Source organism: Corvus kubaryi, unplaced genomic scaffold (assembly GCF_017639235.1).
Source record: "Corvus kubaryi isolate FWS band 111438036 unplaced genomic scaffold, C.kubaryi_AGA036_p1.0 71, whole genome shotgun sequence".
NCBI classification, from domain to species: Eukaryota; Metazoa; Chordata; class Aves; order Passeriformes; family Corvidae; genus Corvus; species Corvus kubaryi.
Window position 1 is genome coordinate 10,034,322 of NW_024582059.1, and position 24,925 is coordinate 10,059,246.

General features: G+C 34.2%; 1 protein-coding gene across 2 annotated transcripts in view; it reads right to left on the reverse strand.

Moving 5' to 3' along the window:
* The window catches only part of FSTL5 (follistatin like 5), a 278,658-nt gene that overhangs the window by 100,935 nt on the left and 152,798 nt on the right, over positions 1 to 24,925 (reverse strand). For both annotated transcript variants that reach the window (XM_042049795.1, XM_042049794.1), the window contains exon 6: positions 23,050 to 23,170. In XM_042049795.1, the coding sequence (XP_041905729.1) occupies positions 23,050 to 23,170 (121 nt within the window). The remainder of the gene's footprint in view (positions 1 to 23,049; positions 23,171 to 24,925) is intronic.

Below are 24,925 nucleotides of genomic sequence, written 5' to 3' on the forward strand. Positions count from 1 at the left end.
CTATCATTAAAATCAGCAATTATCACTTTTTGTTTATTTCAAATTCACAAACTGATTAAGCTAAAAAAAAAGTCCAAGCTCATTATACATGTGTTTTAAATTTAATTCTTACTTTAATTAAATGAATTTCACTTCCTTTGTCCATTGACTCAAACACCTCCTCAAGACCCTGTGTTTCACACAAATGTGCACTAAATCTATATGCATTAGTTTTTGCCTTATATTCCTGTATCTGTACTACAGGAATACTGAGCATGTTTTGAAAAGTATCACTACTACATTTGTTTAGGATATTTACAACAGTGCAGATAAAGGGTTCACCCTACAGACTATGTTGTTTTGAGAACCCTGGGAAGTTGCGTTCAATTGTTCTGAAAACTTTTCCAGCCCAAGGGAAGACCCAGGCCAAGAAAGGTAACTCCTGATCTATACAGCTTCAAAGTCTTCTGTTGCAAGGGAAATCAGTAATCTACTCCCATAATGTCGACAGCCTGTTTCTCACAGGCGATTTATTAGGCATAAGCAAAACAATCCAAAATTTGCATATCCTGACTGAAAGACTAGTTCTTTCTCCTCATGAAATGCTTCTATGCATTTAAGTCTCTTGAAGAGACAGTAAACGAAGTGGCAAATAATAAGGCTCTCTCCCTCCTGTCTCTAGTGTCATCTCAGCAGACTGAAACTGCCTGCCCAACCTTAACATATCCTCTCAGTATGTTCTGAAACTGATTTCATGCACCATTCAGTGAATCCTAAGGGAAATTTCAAAGTTATTTTGATGGGTTAAAATTTGATTTGATGCATGTTACTGGAATTGCTGATCTGAAAGTAGTCAGCTATGGTATCCTAGGTTTATGTGTATATATAAACTTGCAACTTTTATAGATTCAATATTCCAAGTTAGACAACAATATATTTCTAGCCTATAAAGTTGCTGCAATAGTTAATTATAAATTGTATTTAGAAAAGAATCTCAGAGTAAATTTAAATATTTTTCAGATAACCTATTCCCATTTTTAGACTTAGATCCCATTTTAAAGGCTACACTTAAGATTAGTAAGATATAGTTAAAACACTTGTACATAAAAAATATTTCCAAAATAACAGAAACCACAACAGCCCAGAAAATATGATAAGTTCTCTCAAATAAAATGATACATTACTGTTTAAGAAAATACGCCAAATTACCTATTCCAATTATACCTGTCCTTATATGTGATATCACACCCACAGCAATGACCATTTGTATGGACACATATGAATAATGACTATGCATCAATAGCATCTCAATGTTTTTTGATACATTTTCTCAAACACAATTGTTCTTGCAGCAATAGTTACTTTTAAAAATCTATGAAAAATGTTCTTTTTGTTTCTTTTATTTTAAGATAAGAGGAGAGCATATGCTAAAAATGACCTGTGCAAAAATAAAGCAATCTAGTGGATCACAGAGCAGTATTAGCATGGGTACTTCAAATGAGATACATTAGAATTTAAAAAAAACCTCACAGACTTGCAACAAATTTTATCATTTAGTGTTCAACACTTTACACTTATGTGTAACTTATATCCATTGTAAATTCAACAGAGAGTATGTGCCTTTGTTCAGAACATGGAGAATAAGATGACTCTCCACAACAACACTGACATTGTCACTAAAAAATACTGTCTTTACTTGAGTTTTAGATGTTTTCTTTTAAAACAGAAAAATAATTCTCGCTGTTCGTGTGTGTTTTTAGTAAGAACTTTTGCAGAATTGGACTGTGTCAATTTTTAAGAATAAGAGCAGAAAGCATATCAGGTATTTATGCAACGTTGATGGGATGTTAAATTTTGTCTCGGCACTCTTTTATGGCATCTCAGTGCTTAATTTTCCAAAGTTAGTATTTTTAGATGCACAAAGCTGAACTTCAAGTCTTCCAAAAACTGCTGTGCTGAGTCTTTGCAACAGTGGTGAGAAAGGTCTTTAAGGTGTACAAAAGAGGAAAAAATTGCAGAAGAGAGGGGGGAAAGGCACGTAAGAAAGATAGTTATTGAAAAAATTTTGGAAGTTATTTAGGTTGAATGAAATTTTCCATTTCATTATTAACATGACCTATCCTGTTTCTTCTTGAGAAGGAGCATCGTTCATTTTTGCCAAATGTAATGCACCATTTCCAAAACAACTCTCTAGTTTTGCTGATAACATCATGTTAACACCAGCTTATGCATACCACCAAGTTTCTGAAAAGCTTCAATTTCATACTTCTGTGCTTGCTGTCAGCTTCTGTGCATTTCACCAACTCCTCTGGGACATATTTCTGGGCATTAGAAATTACCTACACCAAAAATACATATTTTAAAATATATTTGAAAAATTTCTATTGTAGATTCTGGAAATGCTGACTATTATAGCAACTGATCAGATAAGACAAGGTAAAGAAAGATATGACTGCTTTCTACAGTCACTGTAAATGTATTCATTAAATTTTAAAGCCCTAAGATGGGTATGCCTTTCATCTTGCATCACAGGCACATATGTGATTGCACAGATATCACTGTCTTCAAAATATGATTATATTTAGTTAGTAAGGGAGAAAATATTGAAGAAAAAGTCTTTATTTTCCTTGTTTTCTTACTTAAGTTTCTTCAATTAAGTATCGGTGTGAGTTTATTTCAAAAAATTATTTATAACATTGCATTTATTCATTTGAGGTTTGGGTTATTTATAAATTTAGTAGCTTGCTTTTCAGTTTTGGAATGACATAGACAGAAACAAGTACTACAAAGAGATTATTTGGCTGAAGAGAACACTGAATGTTCCTCTGATGTACCAGAATCTGTAATGAGTGGCAACAAAAACTTCACAGAATAGTGAGGAAGAAACATCATGAGGCCGGATTAAGCTACAGATTTCCAAAATTGGGATGTACTTGCAGCTGTGAGCAGCCTGAGCAAGGCTTCTAAATAGCTCAACTAAAGTGGACTTCATCAAGGTGGATAAAACTCTTTAAACCAGGATACTTTTCCCCATGGAAATGCTTAAAAAGTACTTATCATTTCATGCCATCTGTTCCTCTCATGAGACAAAATTATTACTTTTCAATAATAGCTTCAAAAACATCTCTCTTCAGGTAAAAAAAGAAAGAATATATGAAAATGACACTTCATAGAAAGAAAACCATGAGGTTGACACCCAATGACTTCAGTGTTTATCTGCAAATCAATAAGCACACATTTATATGTGTACACAACCTCACAAGAGATTGTTATAGTCAAAATCAGTATTTTGGCAGCTCCTATGATTTACTTCCATTTAAAAACTGTTAATAAATCTTTTCTTTTTCTTCTAGATGCTTTTCCAGCTACACAGAATCTCAGATGCATTCAGTATAGTCTTTGCTTTTTTCTTTCCCTCCCTCCACCCTTTCATTTCATGTCTTCTTATTCTCATCTTTTATTTCTCCCCAGTCCTACTTCCCCTTTTGTTTCTCTACCTTACTGCTCATGTCCACTGATCCTGTAAGTTCTTCTTGTCCCGTCTCAAATACATTCAGATACAGTATTTATGCAATAGCTCTAGAGACTGAAGTAAGCATCAGCTGGGTTTCATTACATCTGGAACTGATTACTTGGCTTCATCACTGGGTAAGGTGAGGGGAGGAGGGTTCATGGCTACCCTGTGGCTTGGCAGCACAACTTAGTGCACCAACCCACTAGAGTTTGCAGGTATGTACCCTTACCACTTCCTGCCTGAATTCTGGGAAAGATGTGTCTGTTCCCAAATGCACATCATCTCCTGTATGGCAAGGTGGGAGACACAAACATGTTTGTCATGTTCTAGTAAGTATGCTAGTCTGGACAACAGGGAGATCATGATAGTGAGCACGTTATTTTTCATCCAACAATTTATCTCAGACATTTTGTTCAGATTTAGATCATAATCCAAACAGCAATACACCCTTTACAAGATACTACCAGAGTATAACTTGCTGTCAGAATAGGAATGTATACAATTAAATACAGAAATATTAACCAGATTGTCTTCTATTCCTACTGACTTTTCAGTTTGTTCCAAGAAAAGGAAAAATCTGTTTTCAAAACACTGATCACAAATGTAGATTTTAGCCAATATAAATTGATACTAGAATTTCCACTGGTGTATCAAATACTTAACAATATTTGTGATTATGTCTCCTCCATGTATATCCTGTAGAAGTCATCTGCTATGGACCCAGCCACCATGGGTCACCGTGTCTTTTAAACCTCTATAAAGCAAAGATGCTACAAACCACTTCTTACATCGCTCTTTTTAGATTTTCCTGTATAGATTTTTGACAAGACCTGGAACAGTATTCAGCTGTCTACAGTGTCAAGTCCTGTCATCTCTGGAACACTTCCCCAGCTGAAATAGGAGCTTTCCCACCATCCCATCCAAGACTGTGCAGTTTCACAGTTTATCTTCTCAGTCATGCACAGAACATGCCGATGCATATGCAGATGTGTAGATTTAAACTTTAAAATAAAGTTTGTTTCACAAAGTTTTAGAAAATCAAACTTAGTCTCACTTCCCCCCTACTCCATATCACTCTTTTCTTGACAATCCCTCAGAATCTGGACTTATGGTGGTGAGCCATCTCATCAGGCTTCACATATGGGAAGATACATCTTCTAGAATATAAAAATTCCTACTGAATGTCTGCTGATAAATGCCTGACGTGGAAAAATGCTTCTTGTTGGTAACACTTTTCATGAAGAATGGTTGAAGACAAATGACAAAAGGAAAGGGGGTGTGTTGGAATATGGTACACACACAAGGCTGGGACACAAACACAGTAAGACACATAACACATAGATTAAAGTTGCTGTCTAAGCTCCAAATGTTGTCTGAATTAGAACATCAAGCAGAATCCAGACCTCTAGAAGAAGAATCCATGATCTATTGCAGTAACACAGCTTTATAATAAAGCCACCCTAATCAGATAAAAAAAAATCTGTCAGAACACAAGTATCCTGCAACTGATAAATGGGCAACAGCAAATGCACAAGGAAGAAAGCACCTGGCAAGCATATAGTGATAATACTGTTTTAGCACCCATCGACACAGTATTGCCAGGCCAGAGGCAGTTTATGGTGGTGACACTAGCATAATGACTCAGAAGAGTTAATTATCCTGCAAGAAAAGGAATATAGACTAGCATTAACTTGCTTGTTAGCTAAAGAATTCCACTGCTTTAATCTGAGGAATCCCTTAGTTTGGAATGGGGGGGGAGTATTTTTTCATGAGGAACAAGGAAAATAAAGTCCTGTCATCATGTTTTTACACTAAGGTGAAGTTAAAGAAGAAAAAAAAACCAAAAAAACCCCAACCAACCAACAAAAGAAAAATCCCAAATCAAATCACCAAAATGACTACCTTTTTTCTTATAAGGAAAAAGATTTTTAAAAATGTAAATCTCAGATAATATGACTCCTAAACTAAAAACTCTTGAGTTGTTCAAATCTATGAAAATAATATTGAATATTATGCTTTAAATCTGAAAAATGTATACTTTTTTTTTTATTGACAGAGATTAAAACTGCTGTCAGAGGAAAATAATAGTAGTAATTATGATGACCACACATTTAATCCAAAGATACAAGCACAAAGTTAAAGGATGAAGCTTTGGTACATGTCTATCTTCTCACACATATAGAAAGTTTACTTATGAACAACTTAATTATAAAATGTAAGTGAAATAAAGACAGGGTTTTCCAGGGTGAAATAGGAAATGAATAACCCCTTGGAAGTTCTATACAAAATTTAGACAATTGAATCAGAATTTGTATTAAATCAAAAAATGGAAAGCTTTTCTACAATGTATTTCATTTCAATGATCTTGATTTCCACAGACACTCCACCCCCTGCAAACTATAACATATGTTTTATTATGGATTCCAAGTTCTACACCCATTCGAAGTGTCAGTTTCTTTGCTTCCCTCAAGTTGATTCCACTCACTTCCCTGGGCTTACACCAAAATATGCAGCTTGTTTCAGCTATTCCACAACTCCCATCTAACTGTTGGTTGTCTACTAAGAAGTTCACCTGAGCTTGTATATGTCCCTGAAGTCCTCTTTTTCCCACCTTCACTGGACATCACCATTTGCATTAGTTTTCTCATCTTTCTGAGCGGGAGATTTTCCCTAGGTCCCCTGTTACTCATCTGGAAGACAGAAGACCAGATATTCTCCACAAACCATATCAGCAGAGAAAGTTAAACTAAAATTCTGCCAAAAATTCAGCCACTACAAAATCATCTTGTCTATCCTTAATCTCACTTTTGATCTAATTCTGGGATGGATGAGGAAAACAATTTATGGACAAAAGACCTGGTTTTGAAGACAATTTTTAATAACAGACTATATTCATTTTCTACTTTGGGTACTTTCAACAGCTTTTAATTTTCAGGAGCGTACAAAGCTCCAGCTGTTGTGAAAGCTGCTGATTAGGGAGCATAAACTACTGACAGGAGACTTTCTTTTCTTAACCTTCACAAATGTCTCTGTCCTAACTTTGCCCTTACTATATTCTATTCTTACTATGTTCTATATGAATGAGATATAATTGAATTTCATGAAGTAAATATAGTTCTAGGTAAACAGTAATAGGGTTAAAAGGTGATGTTGAAAAAAGCCAAGAATGAAACACTCCCACCTTCAGGACTAATTCAACTCTAAAAGATACCTCACACTGACATTTTATTATCAACTGTATTCATTGACTTAACCACTGATAGCACTTTTCTTTAAAACATCTGTAAAACCATAAGATAGATACAAATAATAAACCGTGATGACTGACTACTTTCAAACAAAGACATTTCAGTTTGAAGAATGCACAAAAGGTTTATAATACCAATAAACATAAGGGAGGATTATACACTACATTTTCTAAATCCTCACAGGAAATGTAATGAGAAATAAGGCTAATTGTGATTCATTATAAGACCCATTCCAAATATTTGGCACATCACTAGCACAAGGCTCACCCAGTACTGGAAATTAGAAATGACAAAAAAGGAATGTCATAAAGTTGAAAATAATATTTTTCATTAAAACAGTGGCACACATAAGTATTCATGAATGGTGTTATATGATAAAAGTACATGGTAATTTTTTGAACTCTGAATAAATCCATTCAAATTATGCACCCTGTGATGATGGCAAATTCAAATACAGAGACTGGTAAAGAACGAATGATAATTTTCTAAAATAATTTTTAAAATACAATGTTAACAAATTTGCAAGCTGTAAAGACAGATACACAATGTTAAACATCAGAGGACTTCCCAGAGAAGTGAAAAAGCTGTATTTATTCAGCTTTGTGTGGGGAACACTTAGCAGACTATACACATGAATTTAAGCCTGAACTGGTTTCTATTATGAAATGATGAGCAATATGGTTAATAGAACAGTAGAGAACATCATTTACTCTAACCAGGCTTTGGTTCAGTCACTCAGAGCACTGCTGAACCCCAGGTAGGGAGGTGTGGATAGCATGAGTGAACTGCAAGTATCTTACCCTGCCTTCAGGCTCAAAGGGTCAGCATTTCACAGACTAAAGGTCAGCTTACTACAAGTGGTTTCAATACTGTTTAACATTTTCGTTAAGGACTTGGATGACAAGACAGAACAGACCCTCAGAAATCTTGCAGCTGTCACCAAATTCACAGGATCAAGAAGCAGACTTCTACAAGATTGCCCTTCAGAGGGAACTTTATAAACAGAAGGAATGGGCTGACAAACTGTGAAATTCTACCAAGACAAATGTAAAGTCTTGCACTTGGGACACAGTAAGTCCATGTAAAAATACAGGGATTCACCTGGCTAGAAATCAGCTTTGCAGACAAGGATTCAGGTAGACCCCAACTGGAACATGAATAAAGGAGCTTGGCCAAATGCCTGCAAGAATTCCCCTCTAACATGTTTTGTGATTCAATGATCCCAGCTACGAAGTAGTCTGTGAAAAATCTGAATTACTAATGCCAGTGGTTAGGGTTGCAAAAGACAAAGGTGATCCAGTCCATGCAGCCCAGATGGATTTCTGAAAAGCTCTTAACAGTATCCCTCAAGTGTTCATCAAGAGCTTTGAAGGGAGAGCTACATGTTTTACAAACTCTGCCAGCATGACTTCATGTCTCACTGTGAGTCTAGGGAGCAGTAATACTGACATCAGATAGTAGATGCATGGCAAGTGAGCCAAAAAAAGGTTAAACTGTTCGTGTTCAACAGGCCTAGCTTCCCAATGTGATACTGTTCTTTATCTAGATACCATTTCATTTGTTCAAAGTACAGCTTCAGTTTACTCCCGTTTCATCTAAGACTACTCAGAACCTCTGGGGTTGCATCCTTTTCCTGAACAAGAGGAATATGCAATCCTGTCCAGCTAAACAATAAATCTAAATTGAATAAACTACTAGTCTGATGCATTGCACTACTTAGAAGCTTTGATTCAAAAGCAAAGACAATTTTTCCACTTAAAAACACACATTTGTTTACCATTAGTTTTCTCTTTTTTCTTATTGTAATTATCTGTCTTGTTCACTAAACCACCTTTCAGCACCAATAATAAAAGACACAGAAGTTTTAACAGACAAAAGCTATTTTTGCACTATACTTATGATTCATTCTCCATTCTCTTCATCAAATGAAACAGAACACCAAGGCATATGTGTGAACATGATTAAAATTTCATAATGCAGTAACAAAAAGTCAAGTAAAGTTGAGCCAAACTTCTTTTAATGTCTTAATTGAATGACTTGAATTATAAACTATATTAAAAAGAGGAGATCAAGAAAAATACTACCATCTAGCACTAGTGAAAACCCAGCTACATGGGCTTAAATCTCCAGAGTATATGAATCTTTGAATTGATTAAGAAACTGGAGACCTAAGAGCTGCCACAGCCTCTTGTCTTTCTACAAGCAATATTAACTATTTCTGCCAGGGACTCCCCAGTTATTTGGTGTCAGCCAAGAGAAATGACCAAGGATCGTGTCTTTCAGATTCAGGTTCTGAGGGAGCAGTTGTCAATTATAAACTCTTCCGCATCTTTTTGTTTAGCAAATTTCTTTCACTCTATCCATCACTGTATCAAACTGCTTCCTTGTGTATTTTGTCTCTTCAGCAACTCTTGCTACCAGTGCTATCATCATTTACCTACTTTCTAGTTGCTGTCTGAAATCAATTGAAATTAAAGGTGTCTCACCAAGTAACACATGACCTCAGAAAAATTTACTAGTCAAATGCTCAAAGTGGGTCCACTGTGGAGTATAAAGATATCCAAAATGTCTTGTTTAGTTAGAAGAAGTCACCTTTCCTGCTGGAGATTGCTGTGGATTAGGTCATGTAAACTATGTGTTGAACTCAACTTTTTTTCATCTAAAGTAGTTAAAGCTAACTCAGCTATTTTTAATTAACTTGCAGCATAAATACTCAGTGCTTGACTTATACATTATCCAAAACGCAATGAGTTTTTGCAGTTCCTTTCTTCTATGGGATCTATTAAATCATAGGGAAGCAGAGGACATAATACCTCAAATATTATTAAATGTTCCCTCTCTGTGAGCCAGAAAAATTTGCTTCAAAGACAAAAATTCCATCATTGTAGAAGTATGGTATATTCCAAAGCACCAATATTTCTTCTGATCTGAGAGAATGTTTCCTATTCTGTTTTTCAGTTCAACAACTGAATAGCTAAAATGAATCTCAAAACATCTGCAAATTTAAAGCACCCTTTTGCAATGAACCCATAATGATGAACAAATTAAAAAATCCTAACACTATATTATGCAAAAAATATAGGCACAGAACAAAAATTTGTTACGAGCTATACTTTTACTTTATATTGCAATATATATATATATGGCAATAACTTAATAAAAATGGTATTTGGGTAAGAACAGCCAGTAATGTGCATTAGGAATAAAACATAATTAAAAAGACATCTAGCCCATTACTCCTTAAAATGTTTTTTTTTTTCTCTTGAAAAGAAATTTCACAGGAAATGAAGTTGGGTGTTAAACACAGCTTTCTTATCCAGAGAACACAGAAGTGTTAATTCACTGAAGTAACAGTGATAATTGGTTTTGACCTTATTTATTGTAGAATATGTTGCTGAATTAGTCTAAACAAAACCAGGAGTTTATGCAAAAATCAATTTCTGTATGCTTGTTGTATTTGCACATGACTAGTTCAAGTAAAACCATTTTATCTAAATGCTAGGAGTTAGCATAAATATTTTCAAGTAATTTTACTAGTATAGATCCAAATTTAATGCTCCTGTTTATTGCAAATACAGATGATGAACACCAATACTGCACACTTGCTGTTGCCTAAAATGAAACATTTAAAATGCTTCAATCTATGAAGTATTTCTGGAGCTAATCAATAATGAAATGGGAATTTTAAGAGGACAGTTGGCAGTCCTGGTAATTCACAGTTTTACGCATGAAGCTCTCAGTTTATAAATGTAATAATTTGCCAATTTTATTTATTGTGTACCTTCATTTCACTTTCAAATTTCAAGGCTTTTTTTCCAGAATGGTAATAGAATTTCTAAACATCTAAGATCACTGGACCTGTCCTGAATTTTATATAATAACCCAATTTTGTAAAAACCATCTCCTCATCCAGTTCTGTCAGGAGAACGAGAGGACAGTATTCTAAAATAGTAATTCAGGATTAAATTAGCTGAACTGCGAATGTGGTTAAAAAGCCTAAAGCATAGCAGAACTACCATATTTCTGCATAAAAAGAAGGGGTCCATGCAACTGTTCTTCAATAGTTCCCTGAAATCCTCAGACTAGAGTTATGAATCAGGTCCTCACAGGAATCTTTAACATAGAAATAAGCAGAAATGAAAGCAGCTTTAGTATGAAAGAGATTCTGAAAAATCCATCAACTGGCTGAAGTGCGTATTCACATTTAGAGGGGAAAAAGAAAGCAAGAAGAACTCAAGGCAGGCTCTGTTACCTGACTGTACAGAGGCTTCTAATCTTTGCTATTCACTGAGGAGAGTTTTACTTCTCTTATGAACGGGGGGTGTTTGTGCAAAGGATCAAGACTTCACGTTGAGCTCAGTGACATATTCTGAGAACAAGGACTGTGGATACTCTGCTCTCAGCTTTGCATATCTGGTATGTTTCCCCAAGACTAAAGCAGGCAATGGGCTATGCATCTAAGAAGACCAGCACAAAGGTTAAAGGACAACCTAAAGACAGATTAGATTAAGCTGTGACTCTTATCACTTCAGTCCTGTAAAATATAGTCCTACTCACAGTATTTTCTACCCTTTCACAGACACCAGATCTTGGAATCTGTTGGCAGCTCTCTTATGAAGAAAAGTTACCAGCAGAGTTGCACCTGGACCTCCACTGAAACTCATATTGTTCAACATCATCCATGAGAAGTGGAAAGAATATAAAGTGATAAATTTTTCTGGGATAGGATTTCTGGAGAATAGCTAATCAGGTAGTTTAGGTAGCAAACATAAAAGCTGATTTGCTTAAAGACCTTACTTATTATATTGGCATACCATGCCAAATTCAATATACTTAATTCAGTATTGGAAGTATTGCATGAAGGAAAAAATGCCAAACCTTGTTTACAGAATGACAGGCTCTCAACTAGTTAGCATTGCTCAGGTATGAGACCTTTATAGTATACTTTGCAGTTTTAGGAAAACATCTACTCAGTCCTGACAATACGACAATAAAAGGAATTATTAGGTTAAGACTGGTACTCAGAAAAAAATTCCTATGGCACTGTATAAATCCATGTTACATGAGGAACTTGACTGTTTGCTTTCTGTCCCTCCCTCTGTAAAAAAAAACTTACAGTAAAACTTGAAAAAGAACAGAGAAACACAAAAAGAATGACCAAAGATGTGGGAGGTGTTCCATACAAGCAGCTATTAAATGACATGGGGATTTCAGAATGGAAAAGAGATGACTACAAAGGTATGTCAGGTACATAAGAAAAAAATGCAACACAACTGTTTCAGAGAAAAGAAATATGGAACAACTGTCCATGGTTTCTTATCATACAAAACTTAATAAACTAAACAGGAGGTGTGCAAAATGAAGAAAAAAAAGATAGCACTTGTATCCAGGACACATTATATTGTGTCTCTGAAACAGAATACTGTAGATGCTAATTCCACATGGGTCCCAAAAGTAATCAAACCTATGAGTGAGGCATCCATCAAGAGCTATTAAAGAGAGGCAGTCTCTGAGAAAAAAATCACTAAAGAGGAGAAAATATTTTAGAAGAAACTTATATGCTTTTGCTTCTTCAGCAATCTTCCCTAAGCACTCTTAGAACAAAGATACTGCACTAGATGTACATTTGTTCTAACCCAGAAAAGTTAACATGTATATGTTGTTACTCAAAGTAGACATTAACTCGACAATTCATGAGCAAGAACACAACATTAATCTTTGTTTAGCATCAAATATTTCTTAAACGGCCTACTCAGCAAGTTTTAAAACACTATTAAAATTCCCTCCAACAAATACATCTCTACCACATGTCTTGGTTGGGAAGAATTATAATCATAATGCAAAACAAATTTTTTAAATATGACATTTTCTCCAAACATTTATTCATGCCAGAGTGGCAAACAGATTTCTTGTTGGATCCCTACCATCTTAGGCAATCATATTCCCAATTCTTATACTAAATAACTACATAAAGAAGGCTTATGTGGTTTTGCTCTCCTCTAGATTTTCACTATTTTGCATCTTTTTTTAAATCTCTTTTGACACAATATTGCACTATGTAAACCTCTGCTTCACAGCCTTTGTATGACACCTTCTTTTTTACTATAGTCAAAATTGCATTTCCATATAAATCACTTGCTAACCTACTTAAGATAAGATTTGACACTTTGCTAGCATGATCTGTTTTGAAAACCAGTTTGAGAATCTACTGACAATTTAATTCTGTATATAACACAGGCACAGGGATATTTTGTTAACCTGTTTCCTCATGTTCTTTGGTAGAAAATGTTCAGGTTTTCTTATTGGAGACTGGGGAGAAGACTGGGGTTTTGTATGTGTTTGGATTTTTTTAATATCCAACCACATCTATAATACATTTGGAAAATTGCACAGATGTTTTTAGGCTATTGATAGTATCACAGAATCATTTAGGTTGAAAAAGATCTAAAAAATCATTATGCCAAATTTTAACCCAGCACTGATGAGTCCACACTAAATCATGTCCCTAAGTGTCCCATCTACACATCTCAGATAATACTCATCCAACTAAATGAGGGCTGCAGTCACCAGAGGGAGTGGAGTCAGACAATTTCATCTATTTCATGATAGACAATTTCATCAAATATATGCAATCCATACCCACATAAATATTCCTACTGAATTCAGCTCACATGTAACTCTTTAATGAATACATAAACAATTATTATATGCAATTATGAGATGTTTATTTCTGAAGATTTAGAAAGCCAGGAGTGATGAGAAGCAATTAGTCTCACAGTTTACAATATCACAGACCACTAAAATAGCTTTAACTGCAGTACTTGATATTCTTTCTGCCCTAACCATACAGTTGTCAATATTTATACCAAGTTTTAGCAGCTTAAATTCTGGCATGACACACTCAACTCTATACACATACGAGTATTTTTAGCAGCGACAGTATATTAGAAGCTACTTAAAAACACTGAGAGATCTGTGCTATACAAACCAGGCAACTGCTTGATAACAAGAGACTAAGACTTACTGAAATAAAATTTAAAACCCAAATCAAACAAAATAAAAAAAAGAAGATTTTTTCATGTATATCTTCAACATATCAAGTACTTCTATCACTACAGGATTAAATAGATCCTAATTCCCTGAGTTAAAATAACAACATGTAAATTATATTTTCCTTCATTCAATATATAACTTCAGAAAATGAAGCTAAATACTAGTCAGAAACAACAATTTATCATGCTGGAATCCTTTTATCCAAGCACTTTGTGAATGTGCTAAAACAATCAGCATTTTCTAATAAATGTACTAGCAACTGTTACAAAGTAGACCAATAAGATTAATAGATGAGCTAAAGAACAATATTCTACCTTAAAAAAGAAACCCTTAACATATTTTTTGAAGTGAATGGATTTTCAAATGCTTTTGGGATGATGAGATCAATTTATTTTCATTAAACTGTAATAATTTCACAATTTTAATATTGAAAATTAATTTATCCATATTTTCTTTGATATATTGAATAAAATATTTCCTTCACTGTATACTTCAGTTAGCCAAAAATACATATCTACTAGGACAGTTTTAAACTGTAAAAGCATACAACACAAAAAACCCCTCACACTATGGAATAACTATATTAAAGAAAAAAAAATATACCAAACTCAAAAGCTATGGTGAAATGCTACAATAAGTCTTTTAACTGTCCTATTATTTTGAGAAATTAAGTTAGGAATGAAATTTCCTGAAGTAAGAAAACTTTCTGGAACCTGATCCACCATGAACAATGAAGGGAACTAAAAGGTTTCTTCTTTAATGTATTTCTTTGCATTGCAGGTATTTTTGAGACAATTTCTTCTTATTGTATGTTATTTGAGGGCATTCAACAAAAAAAATTTCCCAGTGCAATGTAATGCACTTCTCTTTAAGGTCTAGTGAGAAAAGCTCACAAGTTTTGCAAAATTGGAATTACTATTTTCCTATTTACTCCATTTACAGAATTTTCAAAGTACTTTCATAAAACCTATTACATAACTGTGTCTTTGGATTTTCTTTTTACAGTGAAAATGTCGACTATTCTAAAGAAATCCATATGTCTCAGAGATTACTACAAACCTTCTACATTCCTCTGACTAATGATTTTTTAATTTTTATTTACCCAAATGTGAGAATAAAACCAAAGCAGGCAGAGTAAAGGAGTTACTAAAAAACCCAAACCAGACCTTTCTAAAAAACCCCAAATCACTACCAATAAGACCAAACAAAAACCAAAATAAAAAACCCCAAACAATAAACCAGCAAGGAAAAAACCAAACCCAAAAAAGTTCTGAATAAAATTACTTAGTAGCACTTTTCTAAAGTGAACATTACTGCTTGATATTTAAAAATCACCAGTAGGCAAAAAAAGCAAAACAATGAATAGATTAATCAAATGGATTTCTTACTAAATAATACTTTAAGAGCTATTAATATTCATGATAGTTCCAGATGAGCAATTCTGTCTTGAAGTAGAAATACTTAATGCTCTTGCTTGTGGAGTAGCTGGTGATTGTCTCCTTTAATGGCCAGTCATTACTCCTTATGTTCTGATAGCACCTTTCTTCTCTCCACCTCACCCCCAATATGAAGAAAGACAGCTTCCTTTAAAATAGTTGATAAAGGAAACTAGTTATAAATTACTATTTTAAATTCCCTTGAAATTTCCTTAAAAGATCTACATAGAAGCTTTTGTGGATGTTGGGACATCAGTCATAGCCTAAACTTAAAAGTATACTGCTCTGCAGAGATAAAAATATTCTCATAAATCACAATGTAAAAAAAAATATTAGCAACAATTCTATAACTCACCACAGATAACTGATTCCTGAGAAACAGGATCAATTACTGAGGTACTTTGCTAACCACAGTCAGATATGTGTAATTGTTTGGTGTTTACTTTTTCCTCACCATTCTGTGTCACTCTCCAGAATGAGCTCACTGAAAGACATACAAGACTTCAGTCTCCAGCATTTCGAGCCAGTAGCAAATGCCATGCAAGTCAATCTCTACCAATCCTCTTGTCTGAAACAAAGCTACTGTAACTAAGGTGTTTTGTTCCAGTCCTCTTCCTCTGCAATCCTCTGTTTCACAGTGCTATCTCTGGTAACTTACATCACCAAAGCAGGCAAAAGCTTTCAGGTAAATGCACTGATAGGATTAGAGATCAGCAGAGCTGAAGGTTCATAAACTAAATCTCCTAGTTTCTTCAGTATATTATGACACCTGAAGACACTGTGAAATATTTGTTTTATCTACTCACACAAACCTAGGATGGCCTTAAATTTGTTACCTGATTCCCCAAAAACATGAAAAAAAATCAGTTGGCATCAACTCGAATTGACTTAGTGGCATGTGAGAAATTTCAGGTACACTACTTCAATCCATGAAACCTTAGATATTTCCTTGTTTCTAATGATCAGTTTAAAGTCCTGCCCACTCAATAGAAGAGGGTACATTTTCTTCCAGCGGAGATTCTCTAGACTGAAAATACATATAGCACAGGTAAGAATTTGAGAGATAGATTAGGTTGAGCAAAAAAAATTACCATGAACTCCAATAGCTCCTGCTCAATGTGATGTTAACTGGTGTTTCTAGAGGTTAGTGGAGAAATATAACACCCTCTGGAACAATCTAATACGCTCAAGTTGTTGCTGAAAAGGAATTAATGGTAGCAGGAGACAGAATACTACCTCTTCCTCCCTCAGAAATGTTTCCTCCACTATTTGTTAACATGTTTTATTATTGAAGACTCATCACGGTTATAAATCTCTGACTCAGATTACACACTAAATACAGTATTTGGGACCTCATTTGAATTAATTGGAAATATAAAATCTGTAAGTATTTTTTGAGTTACACTTTGTGGACTTCAAGATAACTTAAGGAATCCAGTGGGAATTCTCATTTATTTCATTTAATAATTCAATATATGCCTTTTTAAAATTTAGATACTGTTGTAGGGTTGTTTGGTTTTGGTTTTTTGTTTTATTGGTTTTTTTAAAATTCTGGTCTATTTTGCTTCAGAAACAAAGATTCATATTTCAAAAAAAGAATTTCTGAATGTGCACCTGTAATTATTACATTTGACAACTTAAAATAGAAGTAGAGCTATTATAATGAAAGCAGTGATGCTTTAGAATATTTTTCAGAACTGAGAGAATGCAATAACTAAGAATGTGTGTTCAAAATGAAGCATTAAGAATTTACAGGAACTTCTGGCTCCTTCTTTTCCACATGATTCAAGACACAACAAAGCACTGATTTTGACAGTCATATTAGTCACTGGCCTCAAAGTTTCTCCTAACAGGTGAGCCCAAAGCAAGTTCCATAATTTTGGACCAGATCAAAACCTTCCGTAACATCTGCAGTTAACTGGAGGCACGTAAATCACTTCACACAAATACTTCAGCAACAAGGAGTGCTTGAAATCCAAATTTGATATCTGTGACCTGAATGCAATTTCAAAACTGAAGATACTTTTAAATACATACAGTATTAGCATGCACGGTAGCAAGATACAAGATCCCAGGTACCAGCTGCACAACAGATTAGGTATCGTTAAGAGTGCCGAGTGATACCCGAAAGCACAAGTAGTTCCAGTGAAACTACAGAGCATCATTAATAGAAGAATGACAATTAGGTCATATTTTGTTTTGTCTAGATAACTCACACTTTCTTGTGTGTCTAAGGGTAATTTTTATAGTCAAGTCCTCACTGTCCACAGTCCTTCTGTGGCCCCTTTTTTTGAGTGTAAGACAACATCAAGAATAGTCCTACACTAAGCAACAGAAATCAATTCTGAAAGACATTGCTATTTTTTTCCCTTCATTTTATGCAGGAGGTCAATTGTTACATAGAACAGTTAGTTCAATTATGTACAACAAATTTGGGGTTTATATTAATTGTATTCAATCAGTTTTATGCAGAAATGTCTAAATTAGTGTCATTATTTCTACAGAAATTACAAAGAGAAGTGCCTATGTATACATTGGCTGAGTGATCAAACAGAATAATTTATTACTATTTATTTTCTTGTGGTATGCCTTGAGATATTACAACCCACCATGAAGGCCACCTCAAGCACCTGCTTTGAAACGTTATTTTGTATTGGAGGAAAGCAAATAAGATAATTTATTTTAGAAAAGAACACTAGAAGAAAAACAAAAAGAGACAATGTTTGCAGCTAACACAAAATTTTCTTGATGCCATAGGAGACATTAACCAAAGAAAGAAAGCAGTTGAAAAATAAAGGAAGCATATTGGTTGAGATTTAGTTTATAGAACACATAAAATGAACAAGAAACTGTATTCCACACTCTTTTTAGCTTTTGTTTGGCTCCTTCATCTTAGGATTTTGCCTGCCTTTTCAGAAAAAGAAAAACATATCCTTCCTTGTCTAAAAAAATATTTGCTGATAAAAAATCCTTTAGCTTGGGACTGGCTGAAGAAGGAATGCAAAGAAAAGCAAAGCAAAACACTAAGATGGAACTGGACCACTTTTAGGATATAATTTTACATGACATGGCCAAAGCAGTGGAGGACCGAATCAGCTGATACCTTCAGTCTCAAGCTCTAAAAATCTAGCTAGAGCTAAACTTTCTGCTTTATCTGTTAGAGGAAGCTATTTTTCAGGTTCCTCTCTGCACACACTATCGATCTAGTTAAATTGTTATGGAATACAGCAGACAAATAACTAGGAGACAAATGCTATAGCACCAAAAATTACTCCTCATGATATGAGTGCAAACAGCCTATTTCCAAAAAACCACAGTGGTCTTACCAATAGGTAAAACCTTATAGAGGCCAGCAAGCATCTTTCATCCACTTGCAACACTCTGTGAATCTTGGCAGAAATACTCAAGGTTGAGAGCACCCTTTCAGATATTTTCTTTCTTTGTTACTGCCTAAGCATCTGACCTTCTGAAGGGGGAAAGGGACTTTTTTTCTTCCACTGCATATAGTTATTTACATTTAGCTGTCCAGTTTATTGTGAATCCATTCTGTCAGATAAAATGAGACTGTTGAAAGTAAATCACAAAATACAAGTAAGCATTTATATGTATATATGTAGAGATACAGAATTATGTGCATATTAATACCTTTAAAACAGCCTATGCTTCATCTTTGCCCTTAAGTTGCTTCCTTTTCTACAGCTGGAGTTAAAATTAGAATTGCTGGTATTTGTGAGGAAAACTTCTAAGTATGCCAATGAAAAAAATCCTACCTGCAAATGCTAATGAAACAAGACTGATAATTAATCCCAAAGATAGGCATTCATATGTAAATAAAATGCAATTGTGTAAGTCTTTGAAGAGAAACTTCTTCAATGGAGTAGTTTGTTCAATAACATAGTGAAGATTATTTTTAATCCTATCTGTGTTCAAAATCTTACCTAAGTGTTTTTAAGTACTACTTGAAATCAAAGCTGGAAAAGTGCACACCAGTAGTATGCTTGATTATCACTACCCCCTTTTTAGGCCAAGGCTGAGGACACAAATTTCCCTTATGCCTTTTCTTACACCTTCTCCAGCCTTCTCATTATTTTTTCAAAAGTTCTTTTGTGCTTAATAGAGAATGCTGATGGACAGTTGCCTTTAGAAAATGAGATCTCTTTAATGTTCATCAAATTCAAATACGACCTAAAGGATAATTTGTTAACTACTGTACATTCTATATTTTAGCAGGACTAGGTACAAACTGGCTTGAAAAGAACCCTTGTGGTACTGCTGTGTATAAAAACTATGGTGCTGTGACCCTGTGACCCCTATTGCCCTTGCCCAACCTCTACCACCTTGTCTTAGCATTTCTGTGCTCGTATGATTCTGATTCCTGTTACAAAAATAAAAAAAGAAAAAAATACACAAACAACTCTTTAAATTGTGTGGAAGCTTTGAATAGGATCAATTTCTCCTTCACTGCAAAGCCAAATTTTCTTCACTGCCATTCTGAGTGAATAAAAGTTGGCAACACATATTCCAGCAGTTGCACAAACTTCAAGGAGAACTTGACATTTCTCAAATCCACCCCTTCACTACAATGAGGGATAGAGGCAATTCCACTGGGAATAGCAGGGATTAAATAGAGATTAAGTTCCATATGTACATTAAAATGGTAAATACAAAGGAATGAAAAACCCATGAAAAACACACTGTCAAGTTCAATTGATGGGATCGTGCAAGAGGTCAGAAATTCTAGAAGCACTTTTTAAATTTAAATTAAAGGTTATGTCTTTTAAGTGTTTCTAAACAACAAATAACACTAAAATATTTTAGAAGACAATCCCCTGTAAATACCATTACTCAGTTATAATCTTTCACTCACTATATAGTAATGAAAATAATTTGAAAAAAAACTTTCCTGTTTTGTTTTCTATTTGTTCTACATGTTTGAAAGTGTCTGAGCTGGTGAAAAATAATCTTTTTCATATTGTAAAATGGGATCATTTCAAACATATTATTATATAACGTATTATAACATATAATCATAATGGAACATAAAAATACTAAGAATATTAAAATTAATTAATCATGAATATATAATAAAATAGAATGTAAATTTCAAAATATTTACGTTTTTAAAAGAAATTCCTGGCAAAAAAACAGGTTTATTTATATTTGCAATAAGTATTTGCAACCTCCCTATGTCACTTCATTAAAGAAAATGAAAACGTTTAATTATTTTGTAGGTGGATGCTTAATTCAGGAAATTTTTTTTTGTGGAATAGTGTGTGGAAGATGTGTTGTGAGTGCTTCTTGTGTACATTTCCATACATGGATCTTGTTCCCTGTCTATATTAATTGTCTGTATCCTGGTAAATCCAGACTTGGCATTATGAGTACCAGCTCACAAGCTTTGCTGTAGGCGAACAACACGGGCCTCTGGAGAGGGGCTGACACATTTGCTTTACCTTGGGCTGGCGTGGCTTGCATGAAGAGCTTGGTTTCAGCTTTGTGCCATCTTGTTTAGCCATATGAACAGTAGTCAAGGGACCAGGTGTCTCATTCAATTTGTTTTGGTTTCCCTTAGCTTAGTATACTTTTATAGCATTACATAATTTTTGTTAATGCTAGTGAGGTAGGTCAAACTGACTGAATTCAAATTCTCTTGAGACAAAATGAAATGGAACTACCATTAGTCGTCAAATTTATTTCAAGAGTATTTATTCTACCTTCATTACAGAAGGTTATGTTATGACACATTTCTTTGACTTTCTGGACACACAACATACAATGCAGTAGCAGCTGTTTTTAGGTTTGATTTTTCATTATGTAATGAATACATATAAATTTTATTAACAACACAGAAAAATGAATCTTACTCTAGAAATCATCTTCCAAGATAGCCTTATAGTTTTAAACAGGGTCTTCTCCACTATTATATTGCAACAAGGAAACCTAAATGATTCTTAATCTTGCATAATCTAATGTTTTCATTACCATTCATATTAAGGCAATGCTTAACATACCATATGGAAATTATTTTCATTATTCAAAAGTCCATTAAAAATATATAATGAAAAGCTATTCTTACGTCTGGAGTTTTACAACTATACAAAATAGTCCCTCAGAGACACATCAAAATCTTATTTGGAAGAACTATGTTATACTTCCATAAATACAATGTTTGCAAAAAGCATGCTAGTGCTTTAAACATGTCTTTAACCTTCTTGGATTGCTATATATGTTAAAGGCTTCAATAGCAATTTCTCCATCTGTGCACATGATCAAGATCTAGAAGTACAACATCTAGCCATATAATCGTAGCTAATGTGTGTATTTCTACAGATGCTATATAATTCCATACATTTTTGTAAGCCAAATTTGTATCACAACCTATAAAAAAGAAATTAAGGTATTTCCTAGTGTTTTGTTGCTGCAGATCCATTAATTTATCTCACCATCACAATGCCCTAGTATCTCCCATTTTCTTCCCCCACCTCATTTCTTGGCTCTGCTCACACTTCTTTTGCATGAGTTATGGTCTGACCCTTCACTTAATCAATTCAGGTCACACAATAGGATTGGGGTGGGATGTGGAAGGTGAATATTTTTCTGCTGACTTAGTAAGTGACTCAGAAGAGAGACTGTGACTGTTAGCACACTGTAAGAAAGGCAGTCAGATAACTTCAGGTAGCAGGATCAAGTCATTTTTAGGAGCAGTACGTAATTCGTTCAGCTAAGCTGCATCACAAAATCCCACTTTCTGAAAGACTTTCAGAGAAAGAAAAATCTAATTCAATGGTCAAAACTAAGAAACTTTCAGGAAGTCTGTCTTGATTATTCATTTCAAGTTTATTCTTCTTGCTTTCCATGCAGCTATTTTTTTTTTTTTCTAATATCAATTCATTACTTTTTAGTTTAAAACTTAAGGCAGTTTTATATCCTTTTTTCATTTGCTATCACCTAAAGTGGCTGAGTGCTCATCTGCCCAAAGATAAAGTACAAGCAGACTAAAGCAACAGGCTGTAATTACTCAAAATGAAGATACATTAATGGACTAGTCAATGTATAATAAGTAATTATAAAAAGAATTTAGGACAAACTTGATCTTGTGTACTACCACGTTACTCAGTTTGGAGCAACAGCTTTTAAACCAGCGTCAGATTTCAAGATTCAATCGTAAATTTGAGGTAGATAAGAGTGAAAAATCATCAGTTCTTATCTGGATATAACAAAATATATGGATATTACATTTAACATACTGTATAAAAGCTCTTAACACCTTTCTTCCATCTGCTAACCCAGTGGTTTGATCAAGATGTTTGTTTGTACTGTGCACATTTGTTCTGAGACCCCTTTGGCATCCAGGGAACAAATACCTTGCAAAACTACACCACAAATCCCTATCTCCTTCTGAGTCCTGTGAAGCTGTAAGGCACCCAATAAAAGTGGTACATTTGTTGCTGGGTTTGTCAAGAATGCTCTTATCAGCACTCATACATAAAGGGTGTGGGGACGTATTTCGGTTCCACTGAGTATGTCTTGACCACACTACTTTCCACTAGTGAACAACACAAACTTAGCAATGCATGTCGGCATCAAGAAAGATTATCCATGAATTCTCCATTACCAAAATCCTTCATAAATCTAGAAGCTACTAGGTATCATTGATTTCTGCTAAAAAGTTTTCTGCTATGTCATGACTATTAAATTGCATGAATTTAAATAAAGCATCCAGACGTTTCAATACTCAGAAATCAAACCCCGCCATTTAGGAAAACAAAGCAAGAAAGAGAAAACAAGGCAGAAAGAAAAGACTAATCTTGGTACTTACGAAAAGCTCTGTAGAACTCTTCTAGAGCTAGGTGCTTGTCACCATTATAATCATCATATTTCAGCAAATCAAACACAGAGCAGTCAGACGGTTCCTTGCCAAGCTCATCCCGTTTTATTACCTGACAAGAAAATTATAACCATGAAATTACATTTGAACTCTTTGAGTTCTCTGGTATAATTAATTGTTTCTAATAATCATTTAATAGATCATTTTAAGGTTGCTGCGGGGCAATGAACTGCAACTGTGTAAAGTCAGGGATTTCCAGTTACTTTGTAATTATTTATTAGAGTTTTAAAAGTTAATACCTTTAGGACAGACTCTCTGAAATTACACAAAAGTTTTTAGAATATACAGACTATCCATATAATGGAGATAGACTGAAGCACTATAAAGACACCGGGAATTTTAAAGCTGATTTTACTTTATAAGTACAGGAATGGTGATTAAGAAACATTCAAATATACCTAAAATAGTAATTTCCAGAGTACAAATGGCATAATGTCTTTTTCCTCTAATTCCTAACCACAGAAACCAAATGCAGACACTTTCAAAAATAACTAATATAAACTCTTACTACCCTACTAATTGTATCAACTTCTTACAGGCTTTTCACAAGCCTATTACCTTAACAAAGACCTGTTACATAAGTAGCTGACCTGAAAAGGCTCCTGTTTCTCAATGGGGACAAATAGAATTTGTAAACAGATCATAATTAATAGCTATTCTATTTTTAACTCCAATGAACTTATCCCAGAGCAATGTTCTTTAATAAATGCACCATTATTTTTTTTTAAATCTGCGTATGTTGTAAGAGATCCCCTTACATTCCAGACGGGGAATTTTTAAGATGCTGAGAGTGATTCAGAATTGTTATATTGCATGGGGCCATGTATTAGAAGTACTATCACATAACTGAAAGAGCCAAAACTGATGTAACTTTTCATAATACTGCTCAGTTTACAGTTTTGTATCAGGCACAGAAGAAAGGACTATAACTATAGTTAATTCCCAGGTAAAATAATTACTCTTCCAACCCTTTATCAGTCTCCCATGAAAATTGAAAAGCCATTATATTTTTATTAATGGAGGATATCTTCTGAAAAACAAGGGATACAGGGGCTTTTGTGTTTCAGTTGCTCTGCAAAGGAATTCATTCAGTTACTATTCATGTAAACACAAAATACCTAAAAGAATAATAGGGAATAACAGGAGCATTAGAGGAAAAAGAAAAGACACATTTTATGCTACCAGAAGTCATCTCCTACATAATAATATAAAAGCATTATAAAAGATAATCACCTTGTTAGTACATTAGAGAGTATGAAAACCATTTACAAAGATAAGAAAAATCACTACAAAACCACCTTTTGCTATTATCAATTAAAAATACATACTATGTTACCTGAATATTAGTGCTAGCTACTTCCTATCCTTTAAAAGCCTTTTTATTGAGCTCACATTAAAGTGAATTAAGAAAAAATGAAATTGTGTAGATCTTGCAGCTGGTACATTAAGGACAAAAATGCAGTCTGGGAAAAATTAGTAACTCTAAACCCATTACAGTTTAGAAGTACTAAATATGTAATGGTGTGCACTGGAAACTTTAGCAATCACTGAAATTTCAAGGCCTTGGACATTTAGTATGAGAAGCATTGTTCCTCTCATTGTTTCAATGTTTTAAATGCTTGCTTTCACTATCTTCAATTGTACAAATAAAGATGAAACTTTACACTTAGGTGTAAGTCAAAGGTTGAAGAAAACCTTTTTAAATCCCCACAAACACCTGCCTTTATAGTACCAGCTTTTAAATATCAAATTAGTGTTCTCAGCTTCCATTCTTTGAACTAAAATCTGTTATCTGTTAAAAACTGAC